The sequence below is a fragment of the Kogia breviceps genome, chromosome 15, assembly GCF_026419965.1.
Source record: "Kogia breviceps isolate mKogBre1 chromosome 15, mKogBre1 haplotype 1, whole genome shotgun sequence".
Taxonomy (NCBI): Eukaryota; Metazoa; Chordata; class Mammalia; order Artiodactyla; family Physeteridae; genus Kogia; species Kogia breviceps.
Window position 1 is genome coordinate 65,398,035 of NC_081324.1, and position 21,535 is coordinate 65,419,569.

At 56.9% G+C, this 21,535-nt stretch overlaps 1 protein-coding gene across 2 annotated transcripts in view; it reads right to left on the reverse strand.

Moving 5' to 3' along the window:
• Positions 1-490: 490 nt before the first annotated feature.
• Positions 491-21,535, reverse strand: part of BCR (BCR activator of RhoGEF and GTPase) — a 98,693-nt gene continuing 77,648 nt past the window's right edge. The window contains exons 15-24 of one of the 2 annotated variants that reach the window (XR_010836991.1): positions 20,230-20,327; positions 18,570-18,701; positions 7,648-7,707; positions 6,554-6,663; positions 5,105-5,244; positions 4,446-4,580; positions 3,588-3,693; positions 2,988-3,150; positions 2,152-2,636; positions 491-1,466 (exon numbers count right to left, since the gene is read on the reverse strand). Coding sequence is in view for 1 of the 2 variants with exons in the window: in XM_059040095.2 (XP_058896078.1) it covers positions 2,547-2,636; positions 2,988-3,150; positions 3,588-3,693; positions 4,446-4,580; positions 5,105-5,244; positions 6,554-6,663; positions 7,648-7,707; positions 18,570-18,701; positions 20,230-20,327 (1,034 nt within the window). In the remaining variant the exon portion in view is untranslated. Of the gene's footprint in view, positions 2,637-2,987; positions 3,151-3,587; positions 3,694-4,445; positions 4,581-5,104; positions 5,245-6,553; positions 6,664-7,647; positions 7,708-18,569; positions 18,702-20,229; positions 20,328-21,535 lie in introns of both variants that reach the window. The other variant, XM_059040095.2, reaches the window with a different exon arrangement.

A 21,535-nucleotide genomic window follows, 5' to 3' on the forward strand; every position in this document is an offset into this window, starting at 1 on the left:
CTTACACAAGTCGTCTCAGGGAACTTTAACGAAAAGTGGCAGCTGTCCTTTCCCCTGTGGTGAGCCCAGCTCAGACATGGCCGAGCCCAAACTCAGACATGCGGCTGCGGAGACTGCCTGCCACCTGCAGCCCGAGGCTGGGCTGCCCTCTGCTCAGGATCCAGACCCAGACCTAGGGCCAGACGGCGAGGCATCAATTCTAGTTGCCAAATCCAGAGGCTGAGCCTTGCAAAAGGTTACGTCTGGCCTCCAGGTAATCACCTGCCCACCGGCTTTGCCGACCCTCAGGCCTGAGCGTCAAAGGGATGACAGGGGCGCCCAGCAACCCAAAGTGACCGCCACCACTGAGGCTCGGCAAAGGAGTGCTTTGACAGCTGAACAAGAAAAAGTGGTCATTCCATCACTAAACACCACGCATCCTACATAAATAAAAAGCAAATAGAGGAAAGAGATGGGGGAGGGAACAAAAATTGGCACAGACACTGAGAGATTGCTTTCCAGTTTCAATGCGACAGACGCAAATCATGAGGCTCCAGGGAAAAAGAAACCGGGGCCAGGTCTAGCTTTTCTAAGTAAAGTGTGTTCCCTCTGCAGGGCCAGACGGGGATGGGAAGCCAGGCCAGAAGAGGCCAGGGACTGGAGGCCCGGGAAACGCATGGATCCCAGAGACATGAAAAGCACAGAGGACACTGCTCCCCGCCCTCATCCCCCAGGAGAGCAGCACTGCTTTAAAACAGTGGGTCTGCTCTCCTCACGAGAAAAAAGTACAACTAAATAAATAAAGTATGCAGGCTTAAGACCTTCAAGTGACTTCTTTTTCCGTCCCTGCCTTGGCAGGTCCGCGAGCAGAGGGTAGAGTTGGGGGGGCACGTGGCCCTGTGTGCCACGACCTCAGGCAGGAGCTGACCGCTGACACACCAACTAAGCCTTCCCACACCACCAGGGACACGGGAAGCATCCTGGACAGTGCCACCTGTTACTGGTCTAATCGCGTGACAAGCAAACGCCTTTTCCTGAGTCATGCCACCACCTCCCTCCTCCGGTTCAGCTACATCCTCTCTTCCTGCAAGTCCAGCATGGAAGTTTCTTCTCTCCTCGCCCCCATTCCTTTTTTGAAAAAAGTGATGCAATTCTTCACAGACTTGTTTCTTCAAAATACTTAGTGGTTTCCCCAGTTCTCTTTCCTCTAAGTCAGATGGTCAGGAGGGTTACCAGGTGCATATCCTGGCTTCTGCACAGGTGTGTGGAGCGTGGGGGGCTCTGTCCCTCCACCTGCTTCGGGATGGGAGCCCCTACCCTCGGCCCAGCCTGTTCCTAATCCCCCCCCGACCCCAATTCCAGATGCTCAGGAGACTTCAGAAGTGGCTCCTGATGGAAACAGAGCTGGCGCTCAGAGGAAGACGAGATGCCGCTGGGACACAGATTGTCCACAGAGTACATTCTAACATCTTATTAGGAATCTGAATCTGTTAGGAAAAAAATTAGAAACTATGTATAAAACTTAAAAATATTCAAGTATCAAAAGGCTATTCAGATCAAAGTTTAAAACAAGCTGTCAGTAAGCTGCCGCTGCCCAGAGGAAAACTTTACAAAAGTTTGCTGAGTGTGTGTAGCAAAGAGCGAGGAATGAAGCGATCTGGGGGGGTGGAGGGAGTGGGACACGATTAGGGGAAGGGAGATTTGGGGGTAGATGGGCCACAGGCCGGAGGAGGCCAGAGATCAAGGCCTTTCTGAGCTGACGAGGAGAGTGCGTGCCCGGCGGGTCAGTTGGGATGGTGAACAGGATCACCTTCCCTAGACCACCAGCCATAAAGTGCGCAGCCTGGGCCTCCCTCCCCTGGTGTCCGGTCCTGGACGTTACATTACGCAGCTCCGCAGGGAGCTGCCTTCCGAGGGGCACGTGATCAGCAAAAACAAAGCAACAGGATAGAACAGGAAGAAGACCCATTTCTGCACAAATCCTTCTAGAAAGAAAGAAGAAAGGAGGTGAAAGGGGTCAAGCGCTACACCGAGTAGATTTAGCTTTTCAAACCCTGTTACAAACAGGAGTCGAATTTCTAAGTCTGGGAAATCTAAATGCCCCCACCCATGCTGGACAGGGCCTGGCCCCTGGGCACAAAGCAGCAGCAGTATTTATTCAAGACACGATACCGAGGGAATCTGCTCCTGTTCCCTTCTCCCTGGAGAGGGTGCATCTCGACAGGTGATCCAGTAGAAATCTTTAAACTCTCATAAGTTAAATTTGTAAAAACCACTCCCTTTGCCTGGTCCCACACGAGGGCTGGCTTGGGGCGCCCTCTGGTGGCGGCGTAGAAAACCACAGTCTGAGGCCAGCCCAGAATTCTCAGGCCCCACCAGAGGGGGGCCTGGAACTGCCCAGGCCACTTGGCCTTTTGCCTTGGGTAGCTGTCTCTTGGCAGCAGCCTGGCCCTGGGGGTTGGCCTAATGACTCCTCTAGAAGTTTCGGTTCCCGCTCTGTGGATAGCCCGTTTCCCTAGGAGGTTCCCAGGCCGTTCTGCCGGCATCTTGGAGGTGGAGTTGGGCCTTTAGACTTCGGTGGAGAAGAGGATGCTCTGTCTCTTGCTGTCTGGGGCAGGAATGGCCTCCAGTTGCAGGAAGTACAGCAGCACCTGGACCTGCCGGGCAGAGCAGGAGGGGACAGCGGCTCAGAGAAGAGGCCTTTCCAGCACAGCCCAGGGCCTGGAGACCAAGGGCCCCGCTGGTGACACGAGCCCCTCACAGCAACAGATCTGGTTGCCCCTGAAGGACGGCCAGGTGGGGCAGGCCCTGAGAAACCCCACAAAGGTGCAGAGGAAAAAGCGGTGGCCTGGGTCCTCCCCACTCCTCCCTGCCTCATGGCCCTGGACAAGTCCCTCTCCAAACCTTGGACACCCACCCTGCACAACTCGGTGGGAACCACTGGCAGGACGCAGGGAGGGGTAGACAGAGGCCACCTGTGTCAGGCTGAGTGGCAAGGGTCATCGTACCTGGGACATGACCTCCAGGGACCAGCTGTCGGTCATGGAGATGGGTTGGCTGGGGTTGGCGGGGAGCTTGCTCTCCTTGTCTGAGGGCCGGAGCAGTGTGGGGCCGAACACCGTGGCGAGGTTGTGCAGGGACATCTTGTTCACTGTCTCCTTTTCTGCCACCCTGTGGAGGGCCGAGGCAGAAGAGCGGGTGTTGCTGTGACACCACCTTGAGGATGGAGGTGGGCGGGGGGACCCAGGCCCCCCAGGGAGGAAGGGCTCAGCCCCAGCTGTGCAGAAAGCAGACCCCACCCTGGCTCTTCTGGGTCAGAGGGGCCCGGGATGAAGAGTGCTCAAGGCCACCAGGTGGTGGGGCCGGTTGTGGGATGGATGGGGGGCAGTGGTGGTGGGGATCCGAGCACACCACTCGCCATGGCAGAGAGGGATGGGGTGGCAGTGGCTCTGGTACCCAGAGGGGATAACCACAGACCGGGGCAGGTGTAGAGAGAAGGCCCTGGGTGCCAGGGAGTCATCGGGGAGACAGCGGGGCACGGAGGAACCTCCCCATTGCTGCCCTGGGGGTCCCGGAGCCCTGAGCCTCCACATAGGAGCTGGGGTTACCTTTTCAGGTGGTCCAGAAGGAAGAGGAATGTCAGCAGGTTGGCCTCCGGGAGTGACAGCAGCAGGTTAAGCATGCAGCTCTCCTTTGCCACGGGGTCTGAGAGAGCTGCAGGGGGTGGGGTGGGGTTATTTCTCAGGGTCACAAGCATGGGCTAGAGGCCTCTCCCAGGGCCTGTGTCTGAGGGCACAGGACAGCCCAGGGCCGTCACCGTCCTGCCTCACACAGCACTGGCCCCCACTGACGACGCTGTGGTGGGAGCTGGGGTGGGGAGCCAGCCACCCTGGACGCCTTTTCTGAATCTCAAAGTGCTCAACGGCACCAAAGGGACCAGCAGTAGGAGGTGCCAGGCACAGCTGCCCTCCTGGCACACTCGGCCATTCCTGCGTCCTGTTCGGAAGAGCCCAAGGCAGGGGAAGCTGGGCTTGGAATAAAGCAGGAAGAGTGACAAGCAGGAGGGCCGCGAGGCCCCAAGGCCCCCTCATCACATCACCCTGTGCACCCAGGGGGCCAGGTCCTCTGTTGAACAGCCCTGGAGGGAGGTGCGGAGGCCGCAGCTGCCCCATGTGCCAGCGCCCCCCACCCTCCAGGTGGACTGGGGGTCAGGTCGGTCTTGAAGCCCTGCTTGACGGGGCCAGGACCTGGGGTAGGTGAGGAGGACAGTGGCCTCCAGGACCCCGCACCCAGGCGTGTCCACAGCAGCGCCTCTCGGGCAACTTGGAGGGACCGGGACGGCGGGCAGCCCACTGAGGATGGGCAGAAGCCTCTCGGTCCTGGCTTGGTTCTCGGTCCCCCGCCAAATGCAGGGTTTGGGCTGAAACTCGGGTTCCCTCACCTCACCCCGGACCCCCCTCACTCACCGATGCCCTCGGCGAAGTTGGGGTAGAACTCGTCGGTAAAGAGGGGCTCAGGCAGCTCTCGGAAGTAGAGCTTCAGTGTCCCGGCAATGGCGTTCACATCCATCTCGCTCATCATCACCGACACGTCCTTGTTGTCTGGAGAGAGCGCAGACGGAGAACAAGGCCCACAATGGACCCCGAGTCACTTCTACCCTCTGAGCCACAGGCCGGGCCCATGCTGGCCACCCAAAGGGAGCTGTAACTGTGGCTGGGCCCACACGTCCAGGGCTCCAGGCCAGGCCGAAGTCCCGGCTCTGCCCCCTTCCACTTCCAGGACCCTCTGGGGTCTCGTGTCTTTATCTGGCAATTGGGGCAGTTCCACCAGCTTCTCTGCAGCCAGACGCACTGACCCCTGGGCTTTGGTTGGCACCTCTTTTCCACTCCCAGCTGGGGGCAAGCAGGCGGAGCCCTGGTGCGAGATGGGGCCGCCCCCACATAAGCCCCTGGTCCAACTCCGCAAGAGCCACACCCGTGTGGTCAGGATGGGTTAAGAACTGGCTTGTGCAGAACCTCGTCCCACAGTGCCATTTCCTTCTTGTTGTAACAAATGGGCACGCCGGGATCTCGGCTTGGGCACTGTGCCCACACCACCATCCCACACTGCCCAGCCCGACACTCACTGACGTCAAAAGCCGCCTTCAGTGCCTGGATGTCGGTGGCCACTCCGGACACACGGTAGATGCCCACTTCCTCCATGCCCCGGCGTTCGATCTCCTCCACGCACTGGCGCACGATGTAGGGCACCTTGGAACGCTCCCTCCTGCAGGGGAGGGGACGCCCTCAGTGCCTGGCAGCCCTGGCTCGGGCTGCAGTGGGGCTGATCCCCGCACCTCTCTGCACACCTGAAGCACCCAGGTTTGGGCACACCCAGAGCCTTCTGTGTGTTCTCCCTCTGTTCTGAGATCTCATGATTATCACTGCTTATATCTTATCAGGGCCTTTCCAACAGCTCCAGATGGCTGGACACCCTACAAGTCACACACGACCTTTGAGGGACAGTCAGGAGGCTTTTCTAAGTGAGGTCAGCCACTGGAAGTCAGTTAAAAGATCCCAGGCCCTGGGTTAACAGGTGACTGCAAGGGTCCTGGAAAGCGGTCTGGTCTCCGAGTTGGGTCAGGGGACCCAGTCTCAGCCCTGCCCCCTACCTGCTATGCGAGAGAACAATCCTGACCCCTTCAGGCCTGGGGCAGAGGTGAGCCCTAAGCCCAGCAGGCAGCCTGGCCGGAGGGTCAGCTCCATGGGGCTGCCTCATGCCAGTGCTCAGACTCCTGTGATTCTACACTTTTCTCTTCCACGTCCTAACAATGGACAATTCCAGTAGCTCCAGGCAGGATGCCGGGGTAAGAGCACTTCAAACACAGGAGACTTGCTGTCTGGAGGGTCAGCTTCAGTCTAGTATAGTGACTGCATTCGGGAGGCCAGCAAAGCTCTGTCCCTCGACACTCTCAAAAGCAGTGCTTCTCTGGGGCACCTGCTGACAGTGCTCTCTGCTCCCGCCCTGAGCCATCCGGAGGTGCTGGGGTGGGGGCGGACGGCTGGGGTGCAGCCAGGAGCAGGGAGCAGTGTTTGGACACAAAAGGTGTCCAGGGAGCATCTGACGCAGGTTCCTGCCTGATGACCAGCGAGGTCAGGGCCCGGCCAGATTCCAAATCAGGGAAGCGAATGGATTCCGGGAGGAGGCGGCCTGTGTCCCTGAGAACTGCCCTCAAACCTACATACAAGCTTCTCCTGGCAACTGACCCGTGACAAAGGGGCAGCGTTTCCATCACTGAACAGGAGGCCTGATCGTGACAAATTCTGAGTGAGGGAAGAAAACCCTGCCAAGCGCAGCTCCACGGGCAGCACAGGAAGGGGGTGGGACACCCCTGAGCTTATGGGGACACCTTTCACGGTAAACATGGGAGGCAGCTGAGCACAGTGCTCCAAGGGCCTGGGAGGTGTCCCCATGCAGTGACTGTGCACAGAGCAGGAGACCCACACCTGCTCTTTCCTCCAGAAACACCTGGGGAGGGGGTGCCCTCGGTCCTTGGGGACAAGAGACGCATGAGCTCCAATCCCTCACCACTCACTTGGTAACCACGGCGATCTTGACTCCGAAGACGCCTGTCTGTTTTCGGGAAGGCATCCTCTTCAAGCTGAACTCTCTGCTGGTGAACTTGACTGACAGCTTCACTTCAATCTGCAGGTGGAGGGGGCACGACCCTCTCACCCTCCTGGTCCTCACAGCCTGTGTTCCCAGGGGCCCCGGGACCTCAGCAATTCTTTCCACCTCCCCCCGCCCCGGGCAAGCAGGGTAAGGTCCAGGTTGGGGGTGGCCCCTAGTCCAACTCAGCAAGAGCCAGGAATGGTCAGGGTGACCTAAAAACCAGCTTCTGCAGAACCTCCCCCAACGACTCCATTGCTTCTCTTTCTTATATAATTCTAACAACAACAACAACAAAACACTAGAGAAAAAGTATAGAGAATAATATAACAAAAAGATGAATTATCTATCAAATGGTAACATTTTGTCCTACATGCCCAGACCTTTTTTGGTGTGTGGTAGTAGTTTTTCTTTTTAGGGTCTAAATCCTTCTGGGGCAGAGTGGCATGGACATATATACACTACCAAACATAAAATAGCTAGCTAGAGGGAAGCAGCCGCATAGCACAGGGAGATCAGCTCGGTGCTTTGTGACCACCTAGAGGAGTGGGACAGGGAGGGTGGGAGGGAGGGAGACGCAAGAGGGAAGAGATATGGGGACATATGTATATGTATAACTGATTCACTTTGTTATAAAGCAGAAACTAACACACCATTGTAAAGCAATTATACTCCAATAAAGATGTTAAAAAAAAATCCTTCTGGGGCACTGAAGGCTAATCAGGGGTCTTAGTTTCTATGGGCAGACCCCAGGGTCAAGGCACTGTCTGTCCCCATGATGCCACTGGACTGCCATTTGAGGAGGGATGCTCAGTGCCTGGCGGGTGACTGCACTCCAGCCACCAGGCGGACTCCTGCCTGCACACAGCGATTCCGCCCCACGGTGCCTCTGCCTCCTCCAGCCACATTCCCCCTCAGACACCGGCTCAGGCTCAGCCTCCTTCCGACTGTTGTGGAAGAGACCAGGACCACCCCAGCCTTCGGCAGGAAGCTGGTGCCAACAGCCCCATGGGTACATACCCCATTCATGGCGATGATGGTCCGCTGCCAGTCTCTGTCCTGCAGGGCCTGGGGGTCCAGCTGAAATCAAGGGGTCATGATTATCAGATGCCCTGGGGTCTGTGCAGAGGCCCGGCCGGGCAGCAGACCAAGCCTGCTACTTCTCCATGTCTAAGTCAAATCGGAGCCAGACCTTGGCCGGCACCTCTATCCAAAGACCAAGAGGGGTCCTGAGAGAGGAGAGGACCTGCTAGAAGCTCCCAGCACCTCAGAGCCCTCCTGCCCCCAGACCTTCGCTGCCTGTAGCCCAGTCTTGCCCTCGGGATGAGTAAGCATCAGCTCGGGCCCTGTACCCTGATCCTCCAGTCCCTTCCCAATGGGAGCTAACATCATTGCTGGCAGCCCTGCCGTCCTGCTCCCTGCCCCCACCCCTGGCATTAGAGGTGCTTCACGCAGCTTGGAGGAGGCTGAACAGTCAATTTAGACACACTTTGGGAAGGCCGATTTCAAAGGCATCTTCCTGGGGGGTGTCATCCAAGAGCTGGGGACACTGTCCCGAGCTCTGGCTGTGGGAGCCCGTGCAGGCAGGGTCTCCAGTCCAGGTTGGGCCCATGGCTCAGAGTCAGGCCCAGAAGGACCTGGAGCCCAGCTCCAAATCACGCCACTGGCGAGGGGGCTGGACAAAGGCTCCCTGCAGCCCCTCTTGCTTCTATGCCATAGAGCGCTGTCCGAGCGCCGGTCCTCGGGACCCTGCTGTTTAGTGTCACCTGACTGTGCTGCTGTACGAGGCCCTGACCTTCCTGGTCAGGCTGCGTGTCCCCTGTTCACAAGGGCTCCATTTCCCCTGTTCTGGGGGAGCACATGTTCTATACTAGTGGGTTGGGCTGGACGAATAAGCACCTGGGAGCTCTTGTTAAAGAAATACCTCCCCAGTCTCTGCAGAACTGACGGGAGCACAACGGAAAACTGCCCAGGTGAATCTGGTGTGAAGCGAGGTCAGGGAGCCACCATCCGACACCACATAACCTGGCACTCCTTGCACGGTGCCCCGGGACTTCATCGCTTGCTTTGGGTGATGGTTCATTTCTGCTACTAGAAAGCTGCTTAATTAAGAGCAGGACCACACTTCACGATTGCTGCACACGCGTGCACCCCACCCCAACATGTGGCGGTACTGAGCACAGTGTGCTCAGGACAGCCATCACATGTTTATCCACTGCAAGGGACCCAAGAGGAGACAGCCACCTGGGCTGTGTGCAGGGGCGGCAGCTGGAAAGCGAGGCCCCGAAGCCCTACCTCTCAGATGTGTTCACCCAGGCCCTCCCCCTGCCCCGCCTCGGCACACAGATCGTTATCACAGATACTCCTAGGGGTGGGCCTTCCTCCCCTCCCCTCTAGATCCTACTGGGTACCATTCACAAGGATCTGAAATGCATGGACAGACTGACACAGAGGGAGGCAGAGCATCTCCCTCCCCGGCCGTGTGGTGACAGGTTCTCCTCTTCCAGGAGGGTCTCAGGGGCCACACTCCTGGGCCGTGGGGACCCCACCTTGAGGGGCAGGTCTGTGAGCAGAGAGCAGTCACAGAACACTCCCACATGGTGCTTCCCGATACCCAGCTGGGGTCACACCTCCTCCGGGGGAGGGTGTGTGCAGGGGGGTGACACCAGGGCCCTCACAGCTCTGGGGCCAGTGGAGCTCCCAGCTCTCAACCAGACCAGGTGTGGCGGGAGGGAAGGACGCGCACTGCTGGTCCCTCACCCCCAACTCTTGTGTCCTGGCCGCCCAGGAAGGAAGGGGGCAGGCACGGTTCTTCCTGCTCCCAAAGAAAGGGACTGTTTCCCTCCACCTCTGGCAGTTGTAAACAGGGAGACATGGCAGCAGAAAGATACCTTTCCATTCCCTCCAAAGAACAGTAATCACTAAGCCCCTCTCCCCTCCCCTCTTCCCAGGACAGAGACCGGCACACACAGCCCAGCCCCAGCCAACCAGCAGAGGGACAAGGAGGGGAACAGAGCCCGACACCGGGCGGCAGGGACTCTGCCTGGCACCACCCACCCAGGAGTCCCCGGCCCACCCACAGGCCCACCTTGCTCTTGCACACGAGGCTTCGGATGTGTGTCCACAGGGCGGTGCCGCAAGCACATAGGTGCTTTTCGACAGAGGCCACCCGTCTCCGGCCTGCCCGGCTGGGGTGGAGGTACCGCAGGAAGCCCTGCAAGGCGGCTGTACATGGTGTCTCTCGCATCCTCAGCCCTGCTGCTCGAGGGGCTGGCAGCAGGGCAGGGGTGTGATGGACAGAAGCGCAATGGACAGGAGCATGGCAGGGCAGGAGTGCAATGGGAAGCAGTGCGGCAAGCTCCTGGCCTCCTCCGCCTTTTGACCAGGCTTCTCAGGAAGCCCCGCCCCTGCAGTCTAGCCAAGGTAGAAGTTTCCCATCACCCCTGAGTTCTATTTTTTGTCTGTATGGGAAAAACACCCCCACCAGCAGCCTATTGGTTTTGGGAATTCCGATGCGTCACGATTTTCTCCAAAGCCCAGAAAAGCCAAGCTTCCTTCTCAAGTGGCTGGTTTCCTGTCGGTGACTTTGGAGGTGCTGAGTAACCCGTGTCTGCCCGGCCAGTCTGCCTCAGGGCAGACGTGCTCAGGGGACACCCCTCCACCTCCCCGCAGCCAGTGACCCCATCACGGCAGGCACTGCCGGGGCTGGACTCGGGCGGGAGAACACCCCACAGCCCCCAGAGCACAGCCAGTCGGCCCAGTGACAAGGGAGTTTGGTGCCACCATCCACCCCCAGCACCAATGTCCAGCCCCACCTCCACCGGGCCCCAGAGGCCGGGGAGCGCACTAGCCCCCAGAGTGCAGACCCGGGCCACGGCGCTGCCCGGGCGGCTCCAGTGGGAAGACAGTCCCCAGGCTGGCTTGGCTCCAACAAACAGAGCGTGCTGAGCAGAGCGGAAGCAGCATGAGAATAACACAACAGTGAGGCCGCGGCTCGGTTCCGTCCAGCCCCAAACAACACTGAAGGCTGGCACGCTCTCTCCTGGGCTATTGAAAGCACAGGGAAATAAACAAGTGGGGACCATGGAGGGGAGAGGACCGGAAAACGGCAGTCAAGGGAAAACCCAGGGCCGCTGTCGGGATCTCGGCACGGAATGCGCCAACTGCTCAGAGACGGGGCCTGGGTCTGCTCACACCCGTCCTCCCAGGAGGAAGGTCCAGGTCCCCGTTTCTCTCTCCTAGGGCTGGGCAAGGGGGACCTCTGAGGAACAAATGTGGGCGGTAAGCCTGGTGGACGGTTGCCCTAAGGTCTGCCTGGAAGATGGTCCTGTGAGACCGGCCAGCGAGGCGGTGAGGACGGGGCAGGCGCTGAGGACCAGGCACTGCCCTGCCTGCTCTATAGCAGACACGGCCAAACGGGTCACTGACGGACAACCCCGGGGCATCTTCTCACCCACCCCAGCTTGGGCGGTGGCAGGACTGAACTGTCCAAAAAGGAAATGTTGTTCCCTCCTCACCAGCCTCATTGGATACTGTGGTTTCCTCTGGGAAACTGTCAACATCCAGGACAGTCCAGCGGGGCTCCCCAGCCCTCCCGACTGAGCCCCACATGTCTGCACTGTAACCCACTCCCTGGAGTGGTCCCTAAGAGGGGACCAGAGACTCCCCCCAGGAGGAGGGGAATCTGCTCTCCTGCTTCTCCTCTCACTAATCTATTCTCGGGAGCTCTATCCTCTACATCTTTAACTCCTTCCTGACCTTCCCTGACCCCAACCAGGCCACAGCATCACCCAAAAAGACAAAGGACAGCGCCAATCAAAAAGACAGATGGTAACAAGGGTCAGGGAGGATGTGGAGAAACAGGAGCCCTCGGACACCACCACGGGGATGTGAGCTGCTATGGCCTTTCTGGAAAAGCAGGGCAGCTCCTCACAACGTTAACCTTGGCTGCCTGACCTGGCAATTCCCCTCCTGGATCTCCACACAGGAAGGAGGAAAACACCTGTTAACACACAGACCGTGCACACATTCATGGAGCATTAACCATCACAAGCCCAAGCTGGAAACAACCCAAGTATCTACCAACTGGTGAACAGATGGATAAACAAAACGTGGCGTGTGGATACACGGATGAGATGTGGTCCAGCCAAAAAAGGAATAAAGTAAATGCTCTATGACACGGGTGACCCTCAAAAACATTTTGCTAAGTGGAGGAAGCCAGTCACAAAGACCACGTCATGGTGTATGCTTCTGTTTATAGGAAACATGCAGAATGAGCAAATCTATAGACAAAAAGCGGGTCAGCACGGGCCCGGGGGTGGGAACAGAAAAAGGGTTTTGGGTGGATGGAAACATTCTCAAACAGGATTGTTGGTGATGGTTGTACAATGCTGTAAGTTACTGAAGATCATTGATTTACCTACTTTAAAGTAGGCCTTTGAATGGTATGTCAGTTAACGAAGAAAAGATACTGGGTCCCAAACTGGACCACAACAGAGCCAAGGAGGGACTGGGTCCCAGCACCACTCTCCCCATGGTGGCAGTGATATGCTCCTTCAGGACAAATCCCAGGGAATCCGTACAAGGACGTGCTCTAGTGGTTTTACATGTTCACAACTTTTACAGTTGAACATCTAAAATCTTCCTCAAATGTTTGTGAAAACCAATCACCACCCATTTTACAACAGTCTCACCCCATTCATCTCTGACCCCCCAACGCACCTCCATCCCCAGGTGCACAAGTGGCCCTGGCAAGGTGAACGGCCATGTGGATGGAACGTGGATGGTCCTGAGAGGATCCTGATGGCAGGTGCGACTTGGGGACTTTGTGACAGGATCAGCTGCCCCCTCCCCATCTCCTTCCTGCCTGATGGGTCTCCAGGGCTCTTATCCACACTTTGGCTGGTGTGTATCTCTCCTGCTAGAATGCAAGCGCCCCGAGGACAGGGCCTTCTCTGTTCCATTCACTGTGGTATCTCTGTGCCCAGACATACACGCATATAATACGTAATGTAAACATGTACATACAGTGTTGTGCAACCATCCCCACTGTCCATCTCCAGAACCTGCTCATCTTCCCAAACAGAAACTGCCTCATTAAGCAATAACTCTCTGTCCACCCCCACCCCCACAGTGGCCTCTATTCTACTTTCTGCCTCCACGAATTTGACTACCCTGGGTACCTCATTCAAGTGGAATCAGACAGTATTTGTCCTTTTGTGACTGGCTTATTTCACTGAGCAGAAGGTCCTCAAGGTTCATCCACGTTATAGTGTGTCAGAACATCCTCCCCTTTTTATGGCTGCATACTATTCCACAGTATGGTCACGCCACATTTTGTTTATCTACTCACCAGCAGCTGGTGGAGGCTTGGGTTCTTTCCAGTTTGAGGCTGTCATGGTCTGTGCTGCTGAGAACATGTGTGTACAAGTCTTGGTGGCACTTCCACATCTGGTGATGTTGCCAGGTACTCCCCTGGGCTCCCGGGGCACAATGGCCCAGAACTGGTGGTCAAATGGGGAGACTGACTGAGAGTGAGTATACCTCACAGCTTGGTGATGGCTGGAGTGTGGGTGCCAGGACACCCCAAAAGGGGCACAGTTGGACCCCCTGGCCCATACCCAGTCCAGGTACAAGCTTCCTGGCTGAAGGAGAAGTCTGGGAAACCGTGTCCCACCCCGAGCCAGCCCCGAGCTGTAGTCTCAAATAAAGCGAGGGTCAAACCAGACACCCGAGGCCGCAGTCTCACCCGTGAGGCTCACGTAAGACATAAAACGTTAAAAAAAAAAAAATCACTTCTGATGCTCCCATCAGAACCTGAGTTGTGAGCCGAGCAAGACATACACAAGAGCAAGGGAAATGGGAGAAGACAAAATTCTAGGATGTGATATAAAGTTACCCTCTGGGCAGAAGAGAGGACATTGCACAGGGAAGTGAGAGAAGGGAAACTGAAGGAAGAAATTCATGACAGTGTGAGGCTCCACTTTCCTTGGGCTTTGCTAACCCTGGTGATGCCCCCTGCTCCCTACCCAGGACATGTTGGGGCACTGGGGCCCCTGTCCTGGCCCAGTGACTCCTCAGACCACGGCACCCCATACATCCCCATGAATCTGGCTGCTCTTGGAGCTTAGAATGTGCTCATCTCCACCCAGGGAACCAGCCCCTGAAGCCCCAGACGCAGTGAAGGTGTCTGTCCGGACTCCTCCCTCCTCTGACATAACTGCACCATCAAGGCCAGCGGCTGCCCAAGGCAGGGCCTGCTCCGGCTCGAGGCCCGTCTGCAGCATCTTCCTTTCTGAGTTCTGGACCGTGAAGCCTAGGGGCAGCTGCCTTCTCGTCCTCGGGCTCCCCGGGGCCTGGCACACGGAGGCTGTCAATCACTAGAGTGGCACAGTGGGTTCCTGGGGTCTGAGGACAGACAGCTCGCTGAGCCTCAGATCTGACTTGAAGAGGGAGCTCACTGGGCCCTTTACACCTGCCCGCAACGACCCCGGGGCCACGTCCCCACTGGACAGCCTGTCCCTCTTCCTTCCTGGTCCCTGGCTGGTGCTCTGAGCTAACCAGCTCACCCACCCTGGGTTCTGGAGGGACAGTCCCCCACCCTCCTCTCGCGGGGGCTCCATCTCTTGGGGAGGGAAGCGGGACCTGGCAACTCACCCAGGACAGTCACCTGAAACGCAGGGGCCGAACCCTGAGAGTCCAGCCAGCGGTTCCTGAACCCACCACTCACCGACACCAACAGGGGGGTAAAAACACATGGATCCAGAACCCTAACCTGGGGGACTGGGACCTAGCTCCCCAGATGCTACTGACACCTCTGGCCCAGGCAGGTGTGTCCGACTTCCATCCCTGGCCCCTTGGGGCCCGCTGACCCCTGGCTGGCTCCCACTTCTCCATGGCCCCCCCCCTTGGACACTCTGGGGTGCTGCACTTTCCCCCCCTCATGGGAAGGGCTCTCCACTCAGCTTCTGAGTTAAGGTGTGTACATGGGGCTGGGAGCACCTGGGGGACGTAGGCATGCGCCGCCCCCCCAACCCCGCATCAGGACATGCAGGGCCACACACCCCTCGCATGTGGCCCGGCTCGGAAGGCACCTGGGTTTACTGGGAAAAGTCCCAACTCAGGAAGGCTGGGCCCCGGGAGTCATGGACGCCCGCCCCCAGGTGGACCCTCCATAGAAAAAAGGCATCCGTGGGGGAGGGGGAGGGAGAAAGAGGCCTGGCTGGGGTCCCAGGGTGTCGCCGGCATGACCACCCTCCCCTGACTTCCTTCCTTCTTCCTCCTGAGGATCCCGGTTCATAAACAAGGTCCCCCCTGGCCGCCTACAGCCTGAGTCACAAACGCCCCTCCTGCCCCTCTGGGATCCCCCACCCCCCAGGGTGATGACGGCTCGAGGCTGGGGTTTCCCACCGTGTCTCCCAGGGAAGCAGAGATGAGGAGGCGGAGCCAAAGCCAGCCTTTCCCACTAACAACAGTGACGACAAATAATAATAGCAGCAGCTGACACTGAAGGCCCCACGCACAGCTCCATGACCCCCACCCATTTACAGGTGAGGAAACGAGTTTGGACAGACACAGCTATGACTCACCCCAGGTCCCAGGAGGTGCAGTGGGAGAGACTTAACAGTCTCTCCTTGACTCAAATCTACAGGCTTCTCAGAGCTGCTTTCCAACTACATGCATCCCTCATTTTTCTGTGCTCTGCAGATACTGTTTTTACAAACTGAAGGTTTGTGGCAACCCTGCATTGTTAGATGCTGCTTGGCATATTTCAGCAATAAAGTATTTTTTAATTAAGGTACTTACATTGTTTTTTCAGACATAATGCTACTGCACTCTTAGACTTCAGTACAGTGTAAACATAACCTTTATATACACTGGGAAACCAGAAAATTCACATGACTTGCTTTACTGCAGTATATCTGAGGTACGCCTGTAGGTCTTGTCCCTGGGGCATGTCCTCAAGAGGCCAATTTTAGCAAGAATCCTGCTAAGTCAGTTTAGCAAGAATCCCCCATCCTCGCTCGATATCTAACCAACCTCAACATCTGACCAAGCTACTCATTCCCCACCATCCCCTGGTGATGTCTGATCACCTGGGCCTGTCTTTAGCAAGAATCCCATTAGGTCGGCTTAGCCAGAAGCCCCTTTGGTCCTGGTGTTATTTGACTACTACCATTATTGATGTTCTCAGTCATTTTCCATCTGCTCCCTGTCCCCTGCGTGGTAAATTCCCACCTTTCTTTGCTGTTTTCAGAGCTGAGCCCCATCTCTCTCCTATTTCGACAGCCCCCTGGAATGAAGTCCGCATTGCTGGTTTAACAAGGCCATGAATGTATTTTTTGAGTCCACTCCTCCCACCCCCATCTCACATCTGGGTCCTACTGGAAGGAGGACTGTCTGAGGAGCTCAAAGCACCATGGATGGGGAAGCGCAGGCTGGGATCAGACATTGGGAGCAGCAGAGACTCGAGGAGATGCCCCTCACCAGCCCCCTAACCTCACCTCTCATGTCTTCCCCAGATGGGGCAGGCACTCACCTGGTACCCCCTGACTGTCGGAGAATACAGGTGTGAGCATAAGGAAATGTTTTGTTTACATCAAGATGTATCAAGGCAGAGGGTTTCCAAAGACGGCCTGACTCAGTGAAGGAGGAAAACGAGTGTCAGTTCTTTCCTCCTTTCCTTTCTGAGACCCTCGGTTACCCAGCGGCAGTGCTTAGAGGCCCCAGTTCAAAGTCCACCACCCCTGGGACCCCAGCCGTGGAGGGTGATGACTGGTGTCAAAGGTTGGAGGAACCGGAGCCAAGAAAAGGAGCCGGGCACCAGCCTGTCAGCTCATCGTAGGCTCTGCAAGATGAGTGTGGGTGAGGGATGCGGGGGCTGGGGGCAGGTGCAGACATGGAGGGGAGTGGGAGGGAGCAAAGGGAGCCAGCCATCCTCGAGCAGTAGAGGTGACGACCAAGGACCAGAGTGATGGCCGGCATGAGGCAGGTGCCTACACACGGCGGCACTCAGGCATCCAGCTCAGGACACGCACGGAACAGCACCGTTTGGGGACCGCCCTAGCATCCATCAAGAACAAAATGGCCCAGCAATGCGGCTGGAATCCATGGGATTCCACGTAAAGCCAGGAGGGTGGACAAGATCTACGTGGAAACACAAGGCTGGGTTTTAAGATCACTGCGGGGAGTCAATGCACATGAGCCGCAAGGCAGTAAATATCAGGCAGCACCCACAGGAGCCACCCACGCAGCACCCTGTCTGCCAAGCTCACGCAGGGTGGCCCTGGTGGAGGGAGGGACCTGGCTGGTCACAGGTCCCTGGTTGGGATGCCAAAAGTGGGACGACTGATAAATCCTGGCCTGCCTTTCTGCTTTTCCATCCAGAAGCCCAGCTCTAAACCAAGACCCTAAAACTGGCCCAACGGAACACTGGGCTGACGGGGAGCAAGGAGGGACCATCCCCTTCTCACCCAGGATCGAAGCCACAGGCAGGTCTCAGGTCCAGGACAGCCGCCAAGCGACCCTGGACCAGGAGCTGGCCTTCGTGGACCATCCCCGCCCAAGAGGGGCCACGAGTCCTGCCTTCCCTGTGCCGGGCGAGGCTGCTGCCCTGCTCCCCAACACGCACCCCGACCTCAGTGGGCTCACTAGAGTGTTGTCCCGGACTGGTGTCCCCTCCCACCCTGGGCCGTCTCCACCTTAGGAGAGCCCAGCCCCAGGTGTCATTGGCTTCCTCTCCGTGTCTTTGTCTTGCCCTGTGCTGCCAGCTGGTGGGTGGGTGAGGGGAGCAGAACAGGGTGATCAGAGGGGCCTTTTTGCTTTCAGACCTGCTTTCAACGTACAGGGGTCCCTGGAGACCCGGAGCCATCAAATTCCCTAATAAGCTTCCAAGGTGGGGAAGCCAGCCAGCTGGAGTGGTGACTCCCAGACTTGCCAACAGAGATGACGAACTACCCAGGGATGAGTCACCCTTTCTCCTGTCATTCCTGCTGTGAGGATCTTCACTTCCTGCCCCAGGGAAGGGAGGCGGGGCTTCCTGGAGAGCCCTGTCCTCTGACTGGCACTTGGAATGTCCAACCACTCCCCCGCCAGAAGGCCTCATCCAGGGGTCCCGGGGCACCAGGGGTAGTGGGGAACAGTCAGGGCCCACCTCCAGGGCAGAGCAGGGAGGAACCCGCTTAGCTGGGTCCAGTAAGATGCCCTGTAAGGAAAGGGTGTGCCGGGACTTTCTCCACGGTGGGCAGAACCGTTCAGGTGAGGCTGCCAAGAAGCTCAAGGCAGGTGGTGCAGCTCCTGTCTGCCAAGCAGTGTGAGAGCTGGGGGGTGGGGGTGGGGTGCTTCCAGGGCCTGGGTAAACTGGAAGGACTGAGGGCCCGAATGGTTTGAACCTTGGACCCCTCTCTGGTCCTGTACAGACATTCCTGGCCCACCAGGGGCTCCTATGACAACTCCAGGTGGGGACTTGTGCCCCAGGAGGGATGGAGCTGCACCCCCTGGAATCTGAGTCTAGAAGCCAGAGAGGGGATGTCAGGCAGGTAGACTCAGACTCTCATGCTTTTCCAAGAGGAAGCTCCTAATTGCCAATTGCAGCCCAGGGCACCAACTCAGCGGCCTGCCTTGGGGTCTTCCGGAGGCTATGGAGGCACTGCAGCCCCACTGGAAAAACTGGTGGATCTGAAATTCCTTTGGGGACAAGATGGGGCATGACAGACAGACAGACAGAGGGGCAGAAAAGGACCCACGAAGGTGCCAACCCAGGTGTCCCACGGCGGATGATTCAGAGCCAGGCCTGCCTCACCCCCATCTCAGCGTCCCTGAGTGTCAAGTGGGGAAGAACACAGGGCATCTGGAGCTGGGGTGCGTCCAGGGCAGGGGGACAATTACATGGCGGTGGTGGGGGCAGACAGGACCCTGCAGGGAGCAGAGGGCAGCAGCCTCACCTGCACCTGGCCCTTCCCCATGATCCTGTCCGCACTCTCGCCGTCCTCCTTGGTGATCTTGCTTTTGTTGTAACACTTCTCGTAGCACAGTATCCTCAAGGTCTGTGAGCCTTCCAGCTCAATCTCAAACTCCTGTGGCCCCGAGAGAGAAGGAAAGCCCCGAGTTAACTGGGGGGGCCCCGGCGAGTGGGGGTCAGTGCTGCCAGCTGAAGGGGCCTCTGAACTGTGGCTCCTGCACAGACAGCTCCCGAGCTGCCCCGGGGGGCCCGCGTCGAGACTCTCCTCACTTTCGTCCCGTGATGCAGACCCTCGGAAGCCACTTCCCTGTGAGCATCACACCATGGCCCAGTCTGGATGCTTCTGGAAGCTCTGAGCGCCTCTCAAACCTAATCCAAGCTCCTTAAGCCAGCATCTCGCAGCGTGGTCCCCGCACCACCTGCACCAGAAGCTCTGCGGTGCTGGTTACAAACGCAGACACTCTGTGGTCTTTGGGGCATGTGTTCTCGGAGGTTCACCAATTACGACAAGTGCCCCACTCTGCTGCGTCAATAGTGGGGGGGCGGGGACAGGGACAGGGGGACATGGAAAATCTGTCCTTTCTGCTCAGTTTTGCTGTGGACCTAAAGCTGCTCTACAAATGAAGTCTATTTGAAAGGGGGAAAAAAAATCGATCCAGGGAGGGGACCTAGGCGAGAGGGACCTGGGAGGAAAGAATTCTCCCGTAGGTTTTCAAGGTGTCTACTTTCTCCTCCATCACCCCTATGAAACCTTCAGTAAATGCTGCATTTCACACCAGTGCTTTTGCAGGCATGGGTTCTTGCTGGGGAAGCAGCGGGGAGGGGAGAGCAAATATTTCTGAGCCTGAATGGGGGTAGGGAGGGTGTGTATGCCCAGAATCTGTGAGGCCCTGGATAATCCATACACACATAGCCAGGGTGGCCGCCGGGTGGCCTGATGCTCTGAAGCTCCCCACACCCCATGCTTGGTCCCTCGAGCCCCCAGGGCTGCTCTCACACCAGAACCCTCTGCATAGTATCCAGAGCCCTGCCCTTGTCGCCTCTGCTGGGTCACGGCCCTCTTGCTCTCCGCAAAGCCATCTTTGATGGATCCACCTGGCTGTGATATCCCCGTGTCACATCAGACACCAGCCCTTTCCGTATGGGCACCCAGAGCTATAAGGACCAGGTAGTCCATTGCCCCAGTCCTATGGAGGCGGCACAACTAATAATCACAGGAGTGATGCTGAGAAAAGAGACTGGGGTTCCCTCCAGCCCAGTGAGGCCCCACATACAAGCAGAGCCCCAGCTTCTGGACACTGAGAGGGTCACAGAGCCGAACGCTCATTCCAATTTCTGAGGGAAAACGCCATGGAAACCTCCCAAGGAAACACTGAGCAATAACAAAGGCCTTAGTAACAAGAAGCCCTTCTAAGTTCTTTTTCCAGATGCTATGCCAGCAAAACAAGTTTCTTTGTAACTGGGGGGAGGGAGGGGAGTGGAGAATTCTCAGCAACATGGAGATAAAATCTCTATCTCTTGGAATGCCCAGTCCTCCAGGAGATTCCGGGAATGTGGGCGCCGCTGCCTGCGGGGAAGCCCCTGGGGGTCACACTCTCTCCCTGGAAGATGTTCCTCTTGATCACCCAGAAGTCGGGCCTCACCTCATTCCAGTTGGGCTCAGCCGTGTCCCTATAGACGCGTGTCTTGGCTTTATTTACAAAGTAGCCAAAGGAATCCACCTCCAGGGTGCAGTACAGACCTGCAAGAGAGCGACACAGAGAGGGTGACCATGCTGTCCCTTATTACCAATGTTTTTATAAAAGCAGGTGTTATTTTCTAAATCATAAAAAATAGTCGTAGTTTTATTTTTGTCTTGTTATTTTGGCTGCACAGCGTGGCATTCAGGATCTTCGTTCCCCAACCAGGGATCGAACCTGTGCCCCCTGCAGTGGAAGTGCGGAGTCTCACCCACTGGACCGCCAGGGAAGTCCTTGGTTTCCTTTTTAAAACAAGACACCAAACCAGTGGCCGGCAAGGTTAGCAGCACCTCACAACAGTGCGCAGGGAACCGGCCCCTCTCAGAACATTTGCTCCCCTGCTTACTGACAGCAGCTCAGTGCTGGGAGAAAAGTGGGTGCAGGGGCGTGGCATCCATCAGTGTACTAATAAAGTTAATACAGGGTAAAACGAAAAAGTATTTGTATTCAGACTTATTCACCTCTAGTTAGTGAGACAATTTATTCAAGAGATATTGTGTTCCATTCCTTTTTTATTATAAAATGTCTTTACTGAGGTATGAATTGTATACCTTAAAGTTTACCCACTTTAAGTGACCAATTCAATGCTTTTTGGTAAGTTTACAGAGTGGCATAATCACTACCACTATCCAATTGTAGCACGTTTCCATCACCCCTAAAAGATCTCTTATGCCCATTTCTCCCATTCAACCACAAATCTGTAAATTTGTTTATGTCTATCTGAATCTCTTGCTCATTTTTTAAAACCTGGGTTGTCTCAAGCATTGCGTTGTAAGAGTTCTCTACATATTCTGGATACAAGGCCCTGATCATATATACACAGTTTGTAAATATCTTCTATCCTGTGGCTCGTCAGGGATTTCTTGTTTGGTTTTGTAGCAACAGTGGGAAGGTCAGCAGAACGGCGCCTGCCCTGTGTCCTCCTCCGAGGGACCCTGAGAACTTGGTGCCAGGCTGACAGGTGAGTGTCTGCTGTACCTGGGCTGAAATGCGACCAGCCCTCACCACTCTGACAGCTCAAGTGGCTGGGAGAGGTGCCCCCAGGGGGAAGTATTAAAAGGGTATCCCTCTGGCTCATCAGAGCGGCAGAATCTCCTCTGCTGACCAGGGTCAGGGTGCCGGCCCTCAGCCTCCTGGCTTCCTGGCAACCTAGGCAGCATTTTCTGTCTATAGCAAACCCCAGCCCCTGCAATTGCAGGACTCGCCTGCA